This window comes from Setaria italica, chromosome VIII, assembly GCF_000263155.2.
Source record: "Setaria italica strain Yugu1 chromosome VIII, Setaria_italica_v2.0, whole genome shotgun sequence".
Lineage (NCBI taxonomy): Eukaryota > Viridiplantae > Streptophyta > Magnoliopsida > Poales > Poaceae > Setaria > Setaria italica.
This window is the reverse complement of record NC_028457.1, coordinates 1899298-1920041: the sequence shown is the minus strand read 5'-3', so window position 1 is coordinate 1920041 and position 20744 is coordinate 1899298. Positions and strand designations below refer to the sequence as shown.

Sequence of the window (20744 nt, the reverse complement as noted above, 5' to 3'; positions counted from 1 at the left end):
GCGGTTTTTCCTGCATTCATGCAGTGATGAAGGGAGAGAGCGAAGAGGAAAAACTCTTGGCTTTTCAAGCCCATCTTCTCCGCGTCAAATGCTGGCATCCATCGATAAGACGGCAGCTGTGCGTAAGCGTTTCTGTTCTGGAATTTCTAGAATCAGACTAACACACCATGTGCAAACATTTGACTTCTAGGTCTTTCACCATTTTTGCCTGCTGTTTCGTCCTCCTTTTTCTCCGCGTTGCTAAAAAGTTAGAGCAAAAGATAGGTCCGTTTGTTTCCGCTTATAAGCGGCTTATCGGCGGAAATAAGCGAGAATCCTGCCAAACGTTTTGCTTATTTTCACCGATTCTCGCTTATGTGGTAAGTCGCTTTAGAGATTTGAACTACGATAAGCGAAAAGCGAGAAGCGAGAAAATATTCGCTTAGATTATAATCCAAGCGTGACTAGGAGAAGTATATCCAAACAGGACCATTACTTTGCGTTTGAAGGTGTACAACAGTACTTCTCAGTCCCATATTCAAAGTACTTCTAGTAATTTTTTTCCTACCCTATTTTCATTTGCTCTTGTTGGCGTGACAATTCTAGCCAATTGAGAAACGAAAGTGTAGCCTACTCATCCTTTTATTCTCAACTTAACCCTAAGGAAAGGAAGTTATTTGGTCTCTTTCAAATTAATGTCAATTTTTTATCTCTGCAAGAAGCGCTGGTATGGAAGCTATTTTTTAGGCACTATTTTGTTTGGCACACTGTGGTAGTGGAAGGTTGGAACCACACATCCGGCCAAATCTCTACATCTACTAGTAATACGTGTTATGGACAAACGTGTTGCCGACTCGAGTGCGCGTGCGACTTGAAGATGTGCCCTGTGCCGGCGTTGCGATTTGCAAGATGCCTCCCGTCTCCTCGGCTCCTCGCTCCCGCTTTCGCATTATAAATAGAGCTCGACGCCACCAGCCCACCACCATCACCCAGAGGCCAAACCCACCAGCAGCCAACCAGCTAGCGCTCACTCACTCTATCCAAGCAGGCAGTTTCAACTGTTGGAGCCACGGCAGAGATGAGGCGTTGCAGCTGCCGTATCTCTTCGCCGCTCGCGGCTCTTGCCCTGCTCCTCCTCATCTTCTTCTTCCACGGCGCGGCAGCGGCTCGCCCCCTGCCTGCTTCTGTTCCTCCTCGGGTTAACCAAGGTGCGTTGCTCTAATGTTTCTGAACCTCTTTGCTGATCGATCCTGCTCAGAGTTGCTCTAATTAATGTTTGTGAACCTCTTTTGCAGAGAATGGAGCCAGGGTGGCTGCAGATGATGAGCCGGTGATTCAGAAAGGCGCCGCTGGTAGTGGCGATGAGCTCTCATCGGTCGCTGAGGCTGAGGTGATGGGAGCAGAGGAGGAGGCGGAGGAGCCGGCGTGCGAGGAGGGGAACGACGATGACTGCATGCAGAGGCGGCTGCTCCGGGACGCGCACCTCGACTACATCTACACCCAGCACAAGGGCAAGCCGTGAACCCGTGTGACGTACGTGTGAGGGTGAGGACCGGCAGCTGCAGATCCTCATCTCGGTTGGTTGGGACTTGAGTCTCTGATGACGAGTACATGCTGCAAAGTTGACACAGGGAATCTCATCTAGCTAGTACATCTACCTTCTGCTAGGTTAATTATAAGTTCTGCCACTAATTAGTATCCGTGATCCATCTCTAGGATTAGTATACGCGTGTGTCCGATCCGTCACCTCGTTTGTACATCTCTCAGTCGTCTATAATACATGCATGGGTTACCACTATTTTCTTCAAGGCTTTTGATTGTAATCGGCGCAGTATGAGATTGTAAAGCTGATCAGGTTTATTCATGTGTGCCATACTGCCATGCCATGCGAGTGGCTTCTAACAAATGTAGGAGTGCCTACTGCCTAGCTCTACTTATTTGGTTTGTGTTGGTGTGATGGAGTTCAAGTTACTGGAAAGGGGGCCATCCTAGCAAGGGCTAGCCAACTGCGTCACCCCCGCGTGGGTGACTCGGGCGGTTACTGAAATCCTAGTTGTGGCCCCTCCGCTGACGGCCCATCTCACCGCTCCACCGCCCGAGCGGGCTGCCGGAAACCCGAGCGGCTTGCAATGAGGGTGGGGGCAGGGCCTCTTCCCCTTCCTCCGGTGGATCTGGGTTGGTGCGGCCGCCAGAGTAGCATGAGGAGGCTCGCCGGCGTGGGCGGCATCCCGCGGCGGCGGAGCACGAGGGGCCACGGACCCGGCATGGCGTCGGCCGGATCCAGTGGCTCTGCAACCTGTGCATGCGCAAGGTGGTGGAGGCATTGGTCAAGGCGCGAGGAGCAGGGGTGCTCCAGTCGACCCCGCACGACCGTGCGTAGAGCAGGGGAGGGGGCGCGTCGGCCAAGCTCAGCGGCGACGCGAGGAGCAGGCGCGTGTCGGCTAGCCCACGTGGGGGTGCGAGAAGCAGGGGAGCAGGGGTCCCGTCGGCGGCGCACTTGCGGCGGTGGAGGAGCAAGCCAAGGGGTCGCGTAGCTGACCCTGGTGGTGGAGGAGAAGGGGCGGTTGAGGAGGGTGAGTGTGGGAGGTGACGGTCAGTGTGGGCGTGGCCTGGCGAGGGGCGATGAGGCCACTGCGGAGAGCGGCGCGATGGGTGGTTGCTGGCGGTGGCGGTGTGGCTGGAAGGAGGCTGGCTAGGTGGTGGCGCAGTCGAAGGTGGTCTACGTGTGGCGCAAGGAGGCACGGCGGTGGCAGCGCCGCCCCGGGTGGGTTTCCATGCTTGTCATTTAGGGAGTGCTGGGCTGTGTCCGTGCAGGCTAGGGGTGGATGCTTTGGGTGAAAGCCTTTGCCGGCATCTTGCTGGTAGCGATGGCGACGACGCCCTAGGGCGTCGTTTTCCCTGTTGGGGGCGTCATCTTTGAGATCCATCCCTGCTGTACGAGGTCTCTGGGTGAAAACTCTATCCAGTTTCTGAACGAGCGATGGCGGCACCACTGGCGTCATCCCCTCCTTGGAGGTGTCGTCTCTAGAGACCCAACTCAGCTTGTCGCATTGCTGGTGACGCGATCGTGGGAGGCTGTACCCAGTGGCAGCGGTCTCGTCGTGACGGGCTTGCGGCTCGGCAAGGTGGCATGTGCAGGATGGAAAGCTTGACGAGGGTTGCTGAGCTCACGTTGAGGCGATCGCAGTTCTGATGGCGGCTAGGGGTCGTCGCTTTTTTTGTCGGGTTAGCTGCTTGCAGCAGATCACGACGGCTGACATTGCTTGGCAACTGTCAGTGTAGTGTGGGACTACGTTGAAGGATGACATCATGAGACGACTAGGCTTGCAGCAGACTGTGTCGGGTTTCTCAGATTTGCTGGGCTACTCCGGTGCGGTGCATCGTCAGAAGACAGCGCAAGTGATTACTTTGGCTTGCTCACACGGCGGCGGAGGCTATGTGCGTGGGTGGAGCAACGAGGTGAAGTCGACCTGCGGCGGTGGCGGCTTGGCTGTTTGATGGAGACCCTGTGAAGCGGGGCAACATGGCTCGCCATTTTGATGGCGATAAACGAAACGGATAGGTGATATGGAGTACTGTAGTGGGCGTGGCGAGGCCCCCGCGCGCGGTGTGTCTTCGAGGTGACAAGAGCGAGGTGCCAACGACGGCGAGGCCCCGCGTGTTTGTGAAGCAGCATGAAAGAGGACCGGATCTGGTGGTATCACTCCGTCGGGTGGGGTGTGATGTTGCAGCGGCATTATGGCAAAGGGTCCCGTATGACGGTGGTTTTCTCGGTACGGTGTGGTTTGTTTCTCTCGGTCGCGTTAACGCGGGTTTCGGCAACTACATAAAAGCGGGAATGTTGGTGGTGGCCGCATTTAGGTTTCGGTTCGGCTGCCGTTGTCGAGTGGAGTGGTACGGCCATGTTGATATCCCAATCTAACTGGCCGATGTGTTGTTGAGTTGAGTTAAGTGAAATGGTGTGGTGTGGCATGTGCTGCCTGTCGGTGTTTGTAGTATTTTTTTTGACTTCATCATTTTTTAATATAATCGGTCCTCGCTTAAAAAAAATTGGAGTTCAAGTTATGATCAGATTCATGGCCGTGGTTTTCTTCTTAATTAAATGGTAATTACCCTAGTATACTACGCACACTTGTGTTAATTTGTTTTATGGTGGGTGCGTCTGAATGTCTGTCTCCCTGTCCCGCCTCCGGGTCTGTGAGACTGCGACCCCTGTCAGATTCTCTGATGATCTCCTTCTTGTAAACAGTTTCCTCTCTCTACCTGTCCCTGATCTTCTTCCAAGAAAATAACCATTTTGTTATTACTAGCCCAAGAAAGCAAACATCGTGGTTGATCAAGCTACAGTGGCTACTCAACACTCTACAGTACTAAACCCGAGATTCCACATGATGGTCGGAGCATAAAAAGTCAACACCATGGCACCGTGCCGCTACAGCTCATCATTTTCTTATGCCTAAGGCTCTTGACTGCTGCGGCAAAGAGAGACATGCAAAGATGCTCCTCGGACCAGATCAGTCGTCAGTCCCCACATGACAGCCATGGCAATCATTCACATTTTGTTTTTCACACAAGTAGTAGTACTACTGGATTGCAAACTGCATAGTATCAAGCTGATTAAGCTTTTCTCAACCTTTTTTTGTTCACAAAGGAAGATACTGCGCCGTGGTATCTGTGAAAGCACTCGAGCTATGAGTAGTAGTCAAAGTGATAGTATATATGAAAGTGAAACACCATGTGCCAGCACTTTGCAAGGTTGCCAGCTGAGTGGACATGTTCCATTTCCAGACGGCCTACTTGCTTCAGTACCAACCTACACTGCTACTGATAAAGGGGAGTTGTAGTGCCATCACTTGTTTACTTGAAATCATCCTAGCTGGAAATGCATGCCTATGGTTTGTGCAGGTCGAGTGGCCAATGGCCAATAGTGCCCACTCCATTATCTGATCAAGCTAAGCACACAGTGAGTGACCATTAGTAGTGCTACTAGCTAGCTGCTCAGCTAGTGACCTCATCAGTCCCCTGCACTACTGTTTAATTCTGGCACTCCCTCCATCTCAAATTACTATTCGTTTTGATTTTTCTACATCCATAATTTTGCTATGCATCTAGATATAAGCTATGTCTAGATACGTAGCAAAAACCATATATCTAGAAAACTCAAACCGAATATTGATTTGGGATGAAGGGAATACTAGTTTAGAGGCAGCAGCTCAGGCTATAGTGCGCAGGGTTGGGTATTTTTGGTTAAAGCAGCATGCCTGCTTAATTATTGCACTAGATGTTTGTATAGTATGTAGTACATATGCTACAGATCAAACGATGGGCACTTTGTTGCAGTTGCTTCTTTTCCGGCAGGCCGTCAATGTGAACAAGCAAAGAGGCCGGCCACTTGCAAAGTTGCTATTGGTGTGACCACTTTTTGCCCGCACAATCATCTACTAGCTATCCGATCCCGGCCAACCGGCCCTCGTGCACACGGACAGACAGACAGAGATCGAGATCGATCTTGCACACTGTAGTGCTCGTAGATCATGCCTGCCTTTGCAGGGGGCCGGAAAATTCAGTTAATTTGGTCAGTGTTGGTTGCATTGGGTACGTAGCATAGATCAGTAGCTAGGGTGTTAGGATAAACATGCATGATGGTCAACGTGAATGTAGTGGCATGCAGGTCAGAACTGAGTGGCCGGCCATGCCAAACAGTGGCCGGCATGTGTGCACATCCGGATGCCGTACCACACCTAGCGCCGCAAAGTACATGCATGCCATATACGTGTATACATACGGCCGGGTATAAACATGCGCTAGGCGTCTGCGTGTAGCACTCCGGCCGTACGTGTTTTTCGACAAGTGCGTCTGGTTTTCATCCAGACTTGAGAGCCCGGGTGAATTTCCGAAGGTAAAAAAAAAAAATCGGGCTTTCAGCTTTTCAACTCTTAGCTAGCTAGGCAGGACGACGCGGTTTAACTTGTTTCCATCGATTGTTGACGGTGACGGTGACCATACAAAAGCGTAGTGGCATCGAACTGGAAAATGGAACTAATCCAGCAAGTGGCGGGTGTGACGGTGTTCAGAAAGAGAAGATGCCAGGCTCCGACCTAGCAGCACCTCAGGTGTCAACCTGTGAGCTATTAGCACCTAGCATGCCAAGTGACGAGTAAGCAAGCATGATAACTGATCCCTTATTGCAACAGCCGAGGAAGTTGTTCCGAGCGTATATACCAGCATCTGCACTTGTGCAGTCTGCTCTGAATTCCGATCCTGCTATGGAGACCGTATATCCTGTAGTCATACAGGCATACCGGGCTGGTTGCAACTTCAACTCGATCGGAATAAGCTTTGATCCTCTGCACAATTTTTTTTCAGGCCCGTTAAATTCGCTTGAGTCGTTTGTATCTTTGGGCCGGCTCTATAGATACACTGCTGGCAGGCAGCCTGTCACCACCAGTCTAGCCCAGCCCAGTACACTGACTGCTACAATCCACTCAAGGCCTGGCTGGTTAGCCCATTATTTCTGGGCTCGAGGTTACACGGCCCACTTCAAAATATGAATCCCACGCTTATCGGACTCGAGAAGAAAAAACATTAACCCGGATTCGCATGTCGATCGCATCGCATGATGTCGTGTGTCGGATTCGTAACACTTCCGTTGCGATTTTATTACAAGCACGAGCAGTCGTGTGTGTCAGATTAAGTTGGCGATTCGGAAACCAAACTTAACGCTAGCAATAGTAGCTTTATATGTAGCTCGTTAAACACGTCCCCCGGATGCACTACTGCAACACCACCATGGCCGACGCGACCATGGAACGCTCCTGGGCCGCCGCCGCCACCGGCACCCTCATCTGGTTGGTTCCGCCCCAGTACCAGCAGCACCAGCGGTTCCAAGAACAGGAGGAACCTGACGATGACGACGTCGTGGCCAGCCTGCTCCGATGCTGCTGTTTCCTCTTCCACTCAACGCTCCGGCTCCTCTGACTCCCTATCTTACACGGATACTCCGATAAGGATACGGATATGCGATACGGCGATACTTTCAGTCTCAGAAGACTGCAGAACTACATCTGGATCTGAAGGTGAACAGTATTCTTTGTAGCCCACAAGTTGCAGCTGTTGATACTGCAACTGTTATATGTGAGGTGACTGTTGTTGAACTAACCATAAAGTTGAGTAAATCGTGTTCTCTTTTACTTCTCTTTCTTAGCCTGCTATATCTAATCATGTGGAGTCAATTCCAGGTCCAAGAGGCTGCAGATTGCTTAGGTGCTGACTGTGTTCCTCATTATGTGGAAATGAATAACTTGCTAGAACTCGAAATTGATGATGCGTTTCAAGTGAAGCAAAAGGTTTGACCATCTTCAATGTCTACGATCTGCAAAGCATCATACTAGACTATTTCAAGCTCCTTTATATTTCTTTAAAATTTGCATTTATCTTTTCAATGTACAATGCTATGCATATAGTGTGCTTGTAGCTTGGAAATATTTAAACAATGTTTATGAGTTCAAGTAATCAACAATGCTTTGCTTTCTTTCTGCAGAGCTTTGGGGAAATAGTTCAACCAGGCTGGATTGGCAGCATGGAATCCAAAACACTAGAGCGACTATGGGCTCAGTCCAAGGATGCGTGGCAAGCCTTGCTAAATGGATTGCCGGATGATAGTGAGTCAGATCGAGTTGTTGTGGCTGTAGGCCATGCTGGCATCCACCTCGCTCTAATCTGCCGATGTCTTGATTTGCCAATGGAGTACGTGTCACCTTTCCATCTAGACAATGGCAGGATAAGTGTGATCGATTTCCCGGATGGACCAAAAGGAAGAGGCATTGTCAGATGCACAAATTGCACAGCTCATCTCGGAAGATGGTCAATACCCATCACGCGACCAACCGAAAATGATGAAGAGTTCTAACATTCTTGAAGGTAACCTATTCCATGTTAATGTATAGCTTCAGAAACGCACACGTGTAAAGATCTTACAATGATGTACATATAATCTTGATCTCAATATGACTATATCTATGCACATAGAAAGTGTATTGTCAATGTGCTCAGTTGGAAAAAAGATATCCATGAGTTTCTGACCTCTTGTGTGAAGTGTGAACATTTCCAAGTCTGTGATAAGGAGCACCCTGCACTCTGTAACGATGCAGATTCAGCTATGCAGAGGAGTCTGAACTCTGAAGCTTGCACTGCGTCGTGTCACCAAGCAAGTGAACATTTCTGTTCGCATGATGTCAAGTGGTTATCAGTTAGTTTGAGCGTCATATGGGTCCATGTACAAGACGAGATACCGACAAAGTTCGTTGCCACCAGGCATGACTCTGCATGCCGGAAGGTTCACAGCTTGAGCGTGAGCAATGACACGTGTCCTTTCTCTGCCACGTGTCGCTCTTCATCCTCCAGCAACACTGCGCTCTAGAGGCTAGAGGCTACTGCAGCATCTCGAGCTTCCCCCGAGTATGCTCCATTCCATTTGGTCCTACAGCTGTTACTTTCTAATGGATTCAGCACCACAACAGGAGTCCAGATACCAGCACGATTACTCCTTGCCGGCCGCGGCCTCCGGCAACGGCCTCTACACCAGCCGGCCAAGAAGCACAGCCGCCGGAGATTCCAATGATGCCTTCCTCTTCCTGGCCGTCCCAGCAGGCTGCCTGATTTGGTTGGTCGCCTTCCTCGGGGAGCTCGTCGCCTCTGCCATCCTCAGCCTCGTCTTCCCCGTCGCCGCTCTCATCGGCGCCCTGCGCGCCCTTCCTGCGGTGGTCGCCTCTAACCTCCGGCGCGCGGCACTCGGCCTGCTCGCCGCTGCGTGTACGTTCGCCGCCCTTGTCGCCGCGCTGCCCGTGTCCGTGCTGCTCGGCTTCGTCCTTGTCCGGCACTGGGTGGAGGAGCCGGTGACCGTGCGCCAGCCGCTCTACTTCGACTACACGGTGGCGCAGCCTAGCGCCGCGGTGGCCCTGGGTGGAGCGCGGGGCGCGGCGCTGCCGGCCGGGCACTCGGTGACGGTGTCGATGGCGCTGGTGCTGCCTGATTCCTACCACAATCGAGAGGTTGGCATGTTCCAGGTATATAACTGCATGATTATTATTACTCGATCCCCAATCCAAATTTCTTGGAGCATGACGTTAACAATTTTTATGTTGATTTGCATCTCTGCAGATTAAAGCAGAGGCAATCTCTGTTAGTGGAATCACCATGGCGTCAGCTGCACAGCCTTACATGCTGAGGTACAAGAGCACCCCTGTCCGGCTAGCACAATCTGCGCTGATGTGCGTGCCACTCACGCTGGGCATGCGCGGCGAGACCCAGACTGCAAATCTCAAGGTGTTGCAGTATAGGGAAGGTCATGGCCGTCACAAGAGGACAGGGCTCATCAGAGTTCTGCTGCAGCCAAGAGCTGCTACATTGCAGCTGCCTCAGGTGTACAGAGCAGAGGTGGTTGTGCAGACAACTCTTCCGTGGACGAAGGGCCTGGCACGCGGCTTGAAATGGACACTGTGGGTGTGGGTGTCTTCCTCTGTCTACATTGTCCTCGTTGTTCTTGCCATTTGTTGGGTCCGGCCCCTTGCGGTATCTGCAAGAAATAGAAGGTCATCGGAGCTTCAGGCCAATGGAAAGATGGCTTCTGATTTAGGTACAGGAGACATTGGGGGTGAGAGCCCGAGCAAGGAATTATCTGAAGACTTTACAATGAAGAGGAGAGAGAGGAGAAGCAAGCGGAAACCACAATTTCGGACACAGTTACATGGAGGCAGCATGGAGCTCGAGTTCACTGAGGGTTCAACTTCTAGTGTTGCTGTGGCGGAGATTGGTCAGGCCATGAATGATCCTTGGGAATCCAATTGTACCCGATCCTCAGGATGATATCAACTAATTCAATCAAAGGTGTTGCTGTGAAATTTGTGTTTACTGTTACTGCCAATCTTCTGTATACAAGGCCCAAATAGCTTTTGTACCAGATTTCGAACGATGCGCATAATAAGAAAAACATGTATCGATGGATGGAAACTGCAAGAACTTCGTGGAACTTGTGTCCCTTATTCATGTGTCTCCGCACTCTAGTTCTTTAGGTGACTCATATTTACAGGGAAATTTTGGAGTGTCCCATTCATGGTTACAGCTGCTGCCCATAAGAGCATGGATCAGCTTATTTCTACCTCTACACGAAATTTTGTAAGTTAAATTGCCCTCAGTAATCTGCGTATTTTACACCCTATATAGACAATAAATTATCTAGTTCAAGCCATTTGGTTTCCTGGAATTATGTTTTCACTAGCCTTTCTTATTCCTGTTCTTTTGTAAGTTTGTTGGGTAGTAGGATGTAGACAGGGGAAACAACTACTGCTAATTTGTTATTGGTCCTACATATTATAGGTTCTGAAAATTTTATAATATGGGACCATTAATGCTCTAGGAGACCGAGCTGTTACATAGGTCCTATACTTTTTACTAATCTTATTACAGATTAATTGTCTTGTGATAACGCTATTGTGAACCTCAGGCAGCTGATCTACAAGCCTTTGTACATCAATATTTTGTGGCTTCAACAAAGTAGGGGAAAATAATATGTTGAGCATTGCACAATCATGCTACTATAAATGGATTGGTATAGTAGGCTAGAACCAAGTGGGCTCATCATTTAAAGAGACTTCTCATGCTGATCACAAGATTGTACTGTTTTTAGCTGTTGCAGCTTACAGCGAGCGGGGCTGTCCAAACTGCACCGGCACAGAGGGAGGAAACCTCAACATTTCCAACTGGGAGCTAGCCTTTCAAAACAACAACAACAACTGGGGGCTACCTGCTATCCTCCTTCCTAGTGAGTACATAATACATTTATTTGGGAATCAGAATTTGCATCCATGCTTATTTTTCTATACCTTTGAGTTTGGTAATACTAGAGAAGTCCCTGTACCATCTCCTCAGCTGCTTTTCTGCTATCAGTTAGGAGTATTATATCTTCTCCCATGTTGCACAAAATTATCTTGTTAGCTGGTCCTATAGGTCGACCTATGCATTTATAAACCATTCATTTTCAAAATTTTCTAGTTCAACAAGAACAAAGAAAATGTGTCTGATGTACAAAATCCATCTATCTGGCATACTATTTTACATGTACGAACTGCATCATAATATTTGGCCTCACACTACTGACAATAAAATTTGTTACTATTAACTGGATTAAATTATTTGGTCTTTATGCAGGGAGATTCACATTATGTGAATTGCCATAACAAGGAAGTATATATGCATTAATTTCATTTCTGTTTTTGCCTATTGTGGAAAGTTAGGTTGTGATTGGTAGGGTGCATAGCCCGTATCCAGGCTCCCGTAATGCAGCTTCACTGTGTTTGGTAGCATGCACAAGACCTTTAGCCAGGCTTAGCTAATGCAGGGGAGGGGTGCTAGCCAAGCTTACTGGAAACAAGAATGAGATCCGCTTCCAGCAATGCGGGCTTGGCTTAGCTATGGCTCTGCTTTCTCATCACCTCCCGTAGCTTTCCCATCTCCTCACCTCACCTCCCCTTTTTCCATCTCCGACCATTGAGCAGACCGGCGCGCTGCGGAGCCGCGTGCAGGAGCGGCGCTGCGGCCGGCGCGGCAGCGGAGCCCCACGTGGCAACAGCGCTACAGCCGACGCGGCAGCGCAGCCAAGCTTAGGAGCGGAGCTGCGGGAGCGCGGTGCTCCGGCCGGCGCGGGAGCAGCACTTCGGTTGGCGAGACTAGCACCCGTGAATGAAGGAGGAGCTCAATTTGTTCGTGCCCAATTCGATTGATCGTGCTCGAGCTCGATTGAGCCTCGCCGGAGCTCGATTGGGCCGTGCTCGAACTCGATTGAGCCTCGCCGCAGCCTCCGCCACCGCATGAGTAAGAGCGAGCTCTGGTGGAGAAGCAGGAAGGAGGCGATGATGGAGGTAGGGGATGGGGCGCGAGGAGCCTGTCAGTAGTGGCGGGGCACGTCTAGGACAGGGCAGAGGAGAGAAGAGGGAGAGATATGGGTGGTAACTTCACCTCTAGGAACTTATCATATTGTGCAGCCAACCAAACATGAGCATAGTAAACCAGGCTATCTTTAGCCACCCAACCAAACACGAGCACTTTGCATTGATTTAGTCGGATCAAAATTTGACCTGGCTAGCAACTAGTGCAGCCTGCCAATCACTACCTTATAGAATGGTTGTCTATTGTTCTCGGGGTCCTGCCTTCCTTTTTTTTTTGAGGTGAGTATCTCATTTAGTCACTTCTGCTCTACCAATATAATTCTGCACGGGACTACTAGTTTTTTCCTTCTCTCGAATCTGAAATCAAAGTCAACGACCATGCACCAATTTTATAATGCTTTTGAGATTAATAACTGGTTTAGCCAATGCATGTATCACATTCTCGCATTGCTCCATGATTTGATGTAGTATATTCAAAATGAACTTTTTAACAATATTTCACATCCCCATTTCTTAGATCAGATTGGTTCATGATTCATGGACCCGTTCATGGACCAATGGGCTCTCCTTGTGAGCCTCAGAGGCTGCATCAGCAGTTGGCGAGTCCTTGGCATATTATGTATGGTAATTAATAAAAGGGAAAATTGGCTCCCGGAAATCTTTTGCCACAGGCCTCTAAAAAAAGATGGCTTTGCCATAGGACACTACACAGTCGTGGTAATTTGCTGAGGGACACTATACCCATTATAATATTCGGTTTTAATAGAAAGCAATGGGACTGCATTTTTATCCTTGCGAGATGAGCAGAAATACATGTGACCAGAAAAAGAAGGCAAAAACCGGGGTGAAGGGCCAGCCACAACCGACCAAGGAGATCTCATAATTTATGCAAGTAATTTGGAAGTTCTAAAGAATGCAGGTTAGTGTTAATGCTTAATTCCAGCGAATATGATTTTGTTATTTCGATTATGCTGCATCAATTTAATCTGGGTAGTACGGAATCTGTACTGTTGAATGGTTCTTCGTTGAATCAGTGACATGCTGCTGCCTGCTAAACTAGGACCAACTGGGCTCTTGATGGAGTGGAAACTTCCCGTGTTGATCAACAGTTGCAGGCTGCAGGTAGCACGAGGAGCCATTCCAACTGGAGCGTAGAAGACGACAAACGCATCTGGAAATCTGAATTTCTTTCTAATGCTTCTCTTCCTTCCGAGAGAACTGAAGATAGCAAAGGCGTTGCCCTCCTCAACTGCTCAACTGCCTTGCTGCTGTCATCTAATGCCTAGAGTAATGTGACTTCTCTCCAGTTGCATAATATTATCCCGTCAGCTGGTTCTATAGTAGGTCAGGAACACAAAGGCCTGTTTTGTCAACTTGTGTCCACTGCATTTGCAGAGCCTCATCGAGTCATTGTCAACACCTAGTCTAACAAGAAATAGGAAATCCATTTATCTGTTCCTGAAACATATAGGTATGAATGATTAACCCAAGCATAATAGTAGTTGCCTCTTTCCCTTTCCTGGCAATACAAATTTATGTTTGCCGACAGGATTAGAATGTGGACTGTACATCATTGTGCACGAATGCCACACTATCTGACCTTTCCTGAGAAGGAACTGGATTAAGAACTAGTTTGGATTTGTGCCGGTGGTTGAGATATGAAGCGCTGTCTACTGTTTTCAGGGATCCTGCTTTCCTTGTTTTCAGATGAGTGTCTCATTCTGCTTTAACAATTATTCAGCATGGGGGCAACTATTTTTATTTTTTTCATCCCCTTGGACCTATAAAAAAGAAGTAAAGTCAAAAGACCGTGCATATACATTTTTATTGCTTCTGGGATCAAGTGCCTGGTATTGCCGGCATTCTCAGTTATCGAAGTAGATTACTCCATGAGTGACAAAGTTAAACATCTTAATATATTTCAATTGAGCCTTTTTTTTTTAAAGTCGTATTTCACATGCTCACTTGTCAGATCAGATTGGCTAATAACCCATGGACCAATGGTCCATGCGTTAAATTTCAAACAGGCTAGTCCCATAAGTTTTGGCTAATAATCTAGCAAAGTCTATCAGTTATTTAACGCTGTGATCTGTCAAGATGGGAGCAAATTTATGAGATTTTGGTTCCACTTCCGTGTGACAGCGACACATTTTGCGTAGCACGTGTGTGGTTTAGTTTTGTGATTCAGAGATACTGCTACACCTTAACTATTGAATCATCTCGCCTCCCACGATAGCGAGACCACAGACCACCAAATTGAAGAAAACACGGAGACACAGGCCAAGAGACAAGGTAGCAAGCCTTTGCTTGATTTCTAATTCTCCACCTTGCTTTCTCTGACAGCATTGTTTAACCATTTCTTAATCCTCTATTGTTGGGAGGCGTAAGCGTAACCTTGTATGGATTGCAGGTAATATGGTGCCAGGGTCGCCGTTGCATTCGGCCGGATTTGCGATCTTGCTGGGAGTTAGTAGTTGGCAGTGACATCTGCTGCGTCGTCGACGGATGAGCGTACTAGGGGGGAGTACCCGAGTACGGGTACCCGTCCCTTTTGCTAATCATACTGCGCTGCCGGCATTGGAGCAGAACATTATATTAGGTGATGCATGAATGCATGATCCACTGATCAGGTCCGCACTTTTTCCATCATTGATCCGCCGTCCTGTCGAGCCGACGCTTCGCCCCTGCTGTTGTTACCTGTCGCTCTAGCTACTTTTGCTTGTTTGTTTATTTACCTGAAACTTGACAGAGTTTAGCTTGCTGCATGTCTTCCAGAGGATGAGTGAGATTTGGGCTTACCATCAGGAACATCCAGAAGATGGCAGCTCAGGACTGATTGGGATGGATTCCTTTGTTTTCCTGTAAACTACATCAGAGTTCTTGAGGTTTTGTCACATGCTGCATGGAAGAAGCATCTGAAATTAAACCAGTTGGCCTTTGGCCATTCTCTGAACTTTTGTGGATCTATGGTTTACTCCAGAGAAGTACATTAGAGTTGATTCTGCTGTATGTCTTCCAGAAAATGAGATTTGAAGTATTCAGAAGATGGCAGATGAGGCTGGTTGGGTTGGCTCTTGTTTTCCTCTGAAACTACTGCATCAGAGATCCTGAGGATTTGTCACATGCTGCATGGAAGAAGCATCTGAAATTGAACCAGTTGACCTTTGGCGATTCTCTGAACCTGAACCCACTGGTTTGGCTCGGCGCTTTCTTTTTCGGCGATGGGCGAAGTGGTCTGTGGTCTCACTCCGACACTGCCATCATGTGAGGCGAGCCGTGGAGAGGAGGCGGGCAAGGCCGCTGGTGGTAGTCTGGTACTCTCATCAGTCGATCAGAGACAGCACACAGACAGCAGCATTCCCTTGGTTCGGCAGCCTGCTCGTGGAAACATGCGTTTTGTGCTGTTGCTGCTGCCCATGCGGCCTGAACGGCCCCGATTCCGCAACTACTCGTGACTGCAGCCTGATGGCGACACCAGCGTCGCCGTGTCCACGCCCAGATGGCCTTGGTTCCATCTGGCCCCGCCGCACAGGGGATCAAATGATCAACCCACGAGCTCCAAAGCTTTGCGGCAAGCAGCCAAACGGAAGAATATCCGTCGCCCTTGGCAGCCAAGAACGCGCGCTCTCAACTAAAGGTTGTCAAGATCTACTAGGTAGGGTTGGATCGCGGAATCGTGGTTCTAACAAGTTTACTTCATTCGCAAAAGTTTTTTTTTAAAAAAAGAATGCATATAATTTATGGTAAACTTATAATAGAATGTAGAAATATTTAAATGTAACTCAATTATTTTAAAATGTCTCCTATATTAATTATTGCATAACTTAACATATCATAACATGGCGATGAGTACAAACAGGGCAGGTTAAATTGACAAAACTCAAATTCCCTTGAAGAGGGAGTGTATATTACTCCGTGCAATCACAAATATAAGTTATTTGGAACAATGCTGCAGTTTAGCAGGCGAAGCTTTCGGTACTATTTTTATATAAAACTAAGTATAAATAATTGTTAACTAATTTTATGACAGCCAAAGTTGAAATGGTTTGGCATAAAACCACAACCTAACATATTATATTGGTGATTGGGTGAGTACCTAATTTAGAGTTTATTTTCTTATAGAATCTTATATAGCATTTTACAAATCTTATGAGATTATTAGAACTTTCGATTAGGAACATGATACTATGAAATTAAGATATAAAATGAGCTCGGAATCCTGATAAGCTCGGAACATTGTAGCAATGAAATATTTCAGTTTTATTTTACTTTTAGTAACCATAGATGGATGGACTCAAACGGTTTGATTTTAATCCAATTGACATATTTTATTTATATAGTTTTGTCAAGATAGTCCTTTGGTATAAAATGAGCTCGGAATCCTGTCAAAGCTCCTCTCAAAATCCTTTTTTTAATGCAATTTTAGTTTGAATGCTTCCTCTCAAAATCCTCGTTGGCGTCCACAGCCTGTAAAAAATCTCTCTTTCACGTCCACAGCCTTTAAAGCGTGTGCCGGGCAAAGCGGACGGCTCGTGCTCCCTCGTTTCAGATCCGACGGCCATCACGGTCCCTGCTAGCCTTAAAGCAGAAGCATCCTCGCCCCCCGCTCCGGCAGTTACCAGTCGGCTGCTCAGCTCTGCTCCCACCTCCGCACTGCCGCCCGCCTCCCTCGCCGTCGGGTCCGTCCCCCGCGCCCACCATTCATAACCCCCTCAGTCCCCACCTCCCACGCCACCCTCACCTCACCTCACGCATTGCAGGCCGCGCCGCAGATCGGGAGCGCGCCCCCCCTCCCCCCCTCCCCAATGGTGAGCGCGTCCAGCCTGCTGCTCCCCTCCTCCGTCCGGGACCTCGCCTCCTGCGTCTCCGACGGCGCCGTCCGCGTCGCCTGCACCACGCCGGCCTCCACGCTCGTCGCCTCCGCCTCCTCCTCTCCGGCCACACTCTCCGTCACCGCCACCTACCACGCCTGCACCTCCCCGCCGCTCCTCCTCCGCCTCATCTGGGCGCACTCCCCCGTTGGGCCTCCGACGCTCTCCTTCGCCGGCCCCACCGCCTCCTCCCCCGCCGTCCTCCTCCGCCGCCGCAAGGGCACCCGCTCCCTCCCCTCCTCCTCCGACGACCACCACCACCAACCCCCGCTCGCCCTCTTCTGGGACCTCACCGCCGCCAAGTATGCCACCGCTGCCGCCGACTCGTCCCCGGAGCCCGTCTCGGGGTTCTACTTCGTCGCCGTCGCCAACGCCGAGGTCGTGCTCGCGGTCGGCGACCTCGCCGCCGAGTTCGTGAAGGCCAAGTTCGAGGGCCAGATCCCCAAGGCGCGGTTCCACCCCGTCGCCCGCGCGGACCGCGTCGTGGCGGCGCCCAACGCGATGCACACCGCGCGGGTGCGCTTCGCCGAGGGCGCGCCGGAGCACGAGGTCACCGTCGGCTGCGCCACCACCTCCGGGGGCGGCGGCGAGGAGCTCTGGGTCAGCGTCGACGGCAAGCGCGCCGTGCACGCACGCAGGCTGCGCTGGAACTTCAGGGGCAACCAGACGGTCTTCGTCGACGGCGCGCCCGTCGACGTCCTGTGGGACCTGCACGGCTGGTGGTTCCGGGACCCGCCGGGGTGCGCCGTCGTGATGCTGCGAGCCAGGAGCGCGCTCGAGAGCAGGCTCTGGCTCGAGGAGGAGGCCGCCGCGCCGGGCTTCGCGCTCGTCGTGCAGGCGTTGAGGGCCCCGCCTTGATGGCCAATTCTTCAGGTCAATGCTGCTGCTCACCATGCTTTGCTTCCTCTGGCCACTGCTTCGCTCGCCATGCTTTGCTTCCTCTGGTCACTGCTTCTCAATGACTTGGAAAATTTGGTGGAATTTAGCGAATCCAACCAAACCAAGATGGGAATGGTTGTGCTTACAGTATGTAGGTTTGTAGATTCTAGTGTGCCAAATGAGTGAGTTCGGGAAGACACCATGAGAATGTGGTATACAGAGAGGAGAGGATCATCTTCTTCTTTTTCATGCTTTTCCTCTTTTCCAGATAATTTTAGCTGTGTGCTCGTACAGTTAACAAAGGATTATACATAGAGTTTGTTTGATTCTGCATTTCTGCTGTGTGCAAAAGATCAGGTGGTGTACAAAAGCTTGCAAATTTCTGCTTGCTGTACGCTTCCCATCAATGTTTACCTCCATTGCTTCTGGTCTGTTCTGATGCAATGCAGCAACACGGTGCTACAAATGAAATGATTCTGGCACAATTTCAGAGTGGTACAGCGGCACTGTGGTGCCTATACCACGCACTGCATGGATATCTTCATAGATTACTGCACATTGCCATCTAATATAACGCACGACCATTCTTTATGACACACTTGTGCTCCAATTTGGTTCTCAAGTACTGATTCCTGCGATCAACCACATGTTTTGCAGCCTATCGTATCATCGCATTTGTCTTTCGCCCTGCCTAAGTCGATAATTGCTGCTCTCTGGTCCTTGTAATTTCAACAGCTATATAGCGATGTCCATGTCCCTGTCGTAATTTATCGCCACATGACTGTCTCTGTTTGCAAAGTCTGACGAGGGCGTAATGTAACGATGCACTTGGTATTGGTCCCAAGCTGTGCCGGCATACAACACAAGTGGAGGAGTACGGGTTATTGCTTCTCCTTCCCAGATTCTACTCTCGTGAGAGCTTCACTTTCCTGCTGCCTCTCACGAGAGAATAGATTCTGCTGTGTTTTTTGGTTTTGTTTCTCTCTGAACTTCATCTGATACTCCAATCCAAATTGGCGAATTGGATAGCAGCCGAAAGAGACCGATGATGGTGTCACCCATCATGTGAGCATCATCATATCTGATACTCTATTTGCCAAGCAACCATGTTGCCACGCTAGGACGAAATTCTCTGTTCTTTGTTTGTCTTGTTCTCCTTTTCATTTCCCTTATTTTTGTTTCTTAGCAAACCTACTAGTACAACAACGTGCAACTATGCATTCTTAAACATACAAACATGATTAATCTGATTACGCTGCTGTATCCTTTTTTCACTGTGTCTGGATTTTAGTTAGACCTTGTCAAGGAATTGGTACAAGCGGCTCATGCTCCAGATGACAGTTCTTGGCACGGCACGTCGGCAGCCATGGAAATTGGAATCTGGCCAACTTCATCGTGGCTTGTGAGCTGTATTGCCCTGATTTGGAGTTGGAGTTGGCCAAATGCAGTGTTGCTTTCACGATTTATTACTCATTGCTTTCAAGTTAGGCAATCGTGTTCATAGACGGATGAATGGCGATACTGCTTGTAGATGACAAGTGTGCCGAGTTGGTGCTGGCAGTTCTCTTGATGCTGTTTCGGATGTGCCCTGCCTTAAAATAGCAGGCCTATCATTGATTCTTCACTGCAGCACGTCTGGAAAACTCGATTATAGTGGTGAGCAACCTGGGAAGTGTGAACTATGTTTTGATAAGATTAAGGCTTGCAAGTCTGGTGAACCCCCCCGGTTTATATGGGTATGACTGTGACTAGCTGTGGTTCTTCAGAAACTGAAAGCGAGACTTCAGTCTTTCTTTGATCACTCTATGCGCATTCTTACTCGGTTCAGTTCCAATTCTAGAAGTAGCGAGTCTTACTGGCTGCACAAGTCTATCGTCGCAAGAATGGTTCAATGGTAGAGTTGAACAACTACCAAATCATCACGCCCATGATAGTAGTTGCAGATATTGTGTGCCCTCCCTTTGTCTCGACCATGCAAATGGCTCCTGAATTTCATGAATGACGATCGCAGGCACGGTGGCCATTATGTAATTAGGAAGATCAGGATTATTATCATCTCACAGAAGAAGAAATTATGATGCGAAAAGTACACATCACGTTGTCCAGCCCATCATGGCCCAAAAAGAAGCTGTTGATGGTAGTGGCAGGAGGACCCATTTCTTGCCATCCTTGTTGTGTAAGCCAGTATTTACTGGCTCTGAAGGACAGTGTGATGTTGTATTCCAGCCTCACCGAAAGGTCTTACTAACCTTTGATGCAGCAGCGAAAGTTACAATGTCGTAGCTTGATGGATGGTTGTTTTTGTTTTAATGTTTTTACATGCTGTTACTTCCACTGCTGTTCAAGTATAAGCGTTCGTACTTCGAAAATGCTGTACTGTATACGCAAAAAACATTAGGTAACCTGCACAGCTACAGCAGCCAAGTTGATGAGGCTGTGCAGCCGCAGCCGAAACAGCCGCAGCACGGCAGCAAGCTGAAACGAACAAGTCGGCTCTCAACTCAGTCCAACTGTATGCAGAAAAAAAAAATCAGTTGAATCCAGTGGAGTCCCCGACTGCTTTCTCCTCCCCTGTCAGACTGTATACGCGCGGCGCCCGTCTATACGTGCCATCGCCATCGCCATCGCCGGACGCTTCAGCTCGGGAAGCATCGGCCTCGACGACGCCGTCAAGCTGTTCGATGAATTGCTCCCGCTCGCCCGGCCTGCCTCGGTTCGCGCCTTCAACCAGCTCCTCACCGTCGTCTCTCGCGCCAAGGGCAGGGGCTCCTCAACCTCTGCGCTCGTCGTCTCCCTATTCAACCGGATGGCCCGTGCCTCACCCACCAAGGAAGCTCCCGACCTGCGCACCTACAGCAAAATCATCGGCAGCTTCTGTAGCATGGGCCACCTGGATTTCGCTTTCGCTGGCTTTGGCCTCATACTTAAGAAGGGCTTTAGGGTGGATGCCATAGTCATCAATGGTCTCTGTGATGCAAAGAGGATGGGTGAGGCCATGGATGTAATGGCCTGTGCAAAGCTGGAGCAGTTGAGAGGGCTGAGGGTGTCCTTCAGGAGATGATCCATAAAGGTG

At 49.4% G+C, this 20744-nt stretch overlaps 3 protein-coding genes and 1 long non-coding RNA gene across 4 annotated transcripts; all 4 read left to right on the top strand.

The window, feature by feature from the left end:
• The first annotated feature begins 952 nt into the window (after nucleotides 1-952).
• On the top strand, nucleotides 953-1843 carry LOC101776565 (phytosulfokines 5). Its single transcript, XM_022829218.1, has 2 exons — nucleotides 953-1187; nucleotides 1275-1843. The coding sequence occupies exons 1-2, from the start codon at nucleotides 1058-1060 to the stop codon at nucleotides 1499-1501; spliced, it is 357 nt and encodes a 118-aa protein (XP_022684953.1). The 5' UTR covers nucleotides 953-1057; the 3' UTR covers nucleotides 1502-1843.
• Nucleotides 1844-7781: 5938 nt separating this feature from the next.
• Nucleotides 7782-9843, top strand: LOC101782925 (seipin-1). The gene is made up of 3 exons (XM_004980105.1): nucleotides 7782-7899; nucleotides 8488-9044; nucleotides 9139-9843. The coding sequence occupies exons 1-3, from the start codon at nucleotides 7782-7784 to the stop codon at nucleotides 9841-9843; spliced, it is 1380 nt and encodes a 459-aa protein (XP_004980162.1).
• Nucleotides 9844-11677: 1834 nt separating this feature from the next.
• On the top strand, nucleotides 11678-15541 carry LOC111258280. The gene is made up of 3 exons (XR_002678941.1): nucleotides 11678-14213; nucleotides 14332-14551; nucleotides 14697-15541. It is a non-coding gene; the product is annotated as an uncharacterized LOC111258280 (long non-coding RNA).
• A 1015-nt stretch (nucleotides 15542-16556) lies between these two features.
• On the top strand, nucleotides 16557-18084 carry LOC101775760. Its single transcript, XM_004978606.3, has one exon. It carries the CDS (start codon nucleotides 16727-16729, stop codon nucleotides 17648-17650), a length of 924 nt encoding a protein of 307 aa, XP_004978663.1. The 5' UTR covers nucleotides 16557-16726; the 3' UTR covers nucleotides 17651-18084.
• Nucleotides 18085-20744: the final 2660 nt, after the last annotated feature.

Coding starts and splice junctions, on each gene's coding strand:
- LOC101776565 (XM_022829218.1), top strand. CDS start 1,058: ATGAGGCGTTGCAGCTGCCGTATCTCTTCGCCGCTCGCGGCTCTTGCC. Junction 1,188..1,274: donor TCCTCCTCGGGTTAACCAAG/GTGCGTTGCTCT, acceptor CCTCTTTTGCAG/AGAATGGAGCCAGGGTGGCT.
- LOC101775760 (XM_004978606.3), top strand. CDS start 16,727: ATGGTGAGCGCGTCCAGCCTGCTGCTCCCCTCCTCCGTCCGGGACCTC.
- LOC101782925 (XM_004980105.1), top strand. CDS start 7,782: ATGGACCAAAAGGAAGAGGCATTGTCAGATGCACAAATTGCACAGCTC. Junction 7,900..8,487: donor GAGTTCTAACATTCTTGAAG/GTAACCTATTCC, acceptor TAATGGATTCAG/CACCACAACAGGAGTCCAGA. Junction 9,045..9,138: donor GAGAGGTTGGCATGTTCCAG/GTATATAACTGC, acceptor GCATCTCTGCAG/ATTAAAGCAGAGGCAATCTC.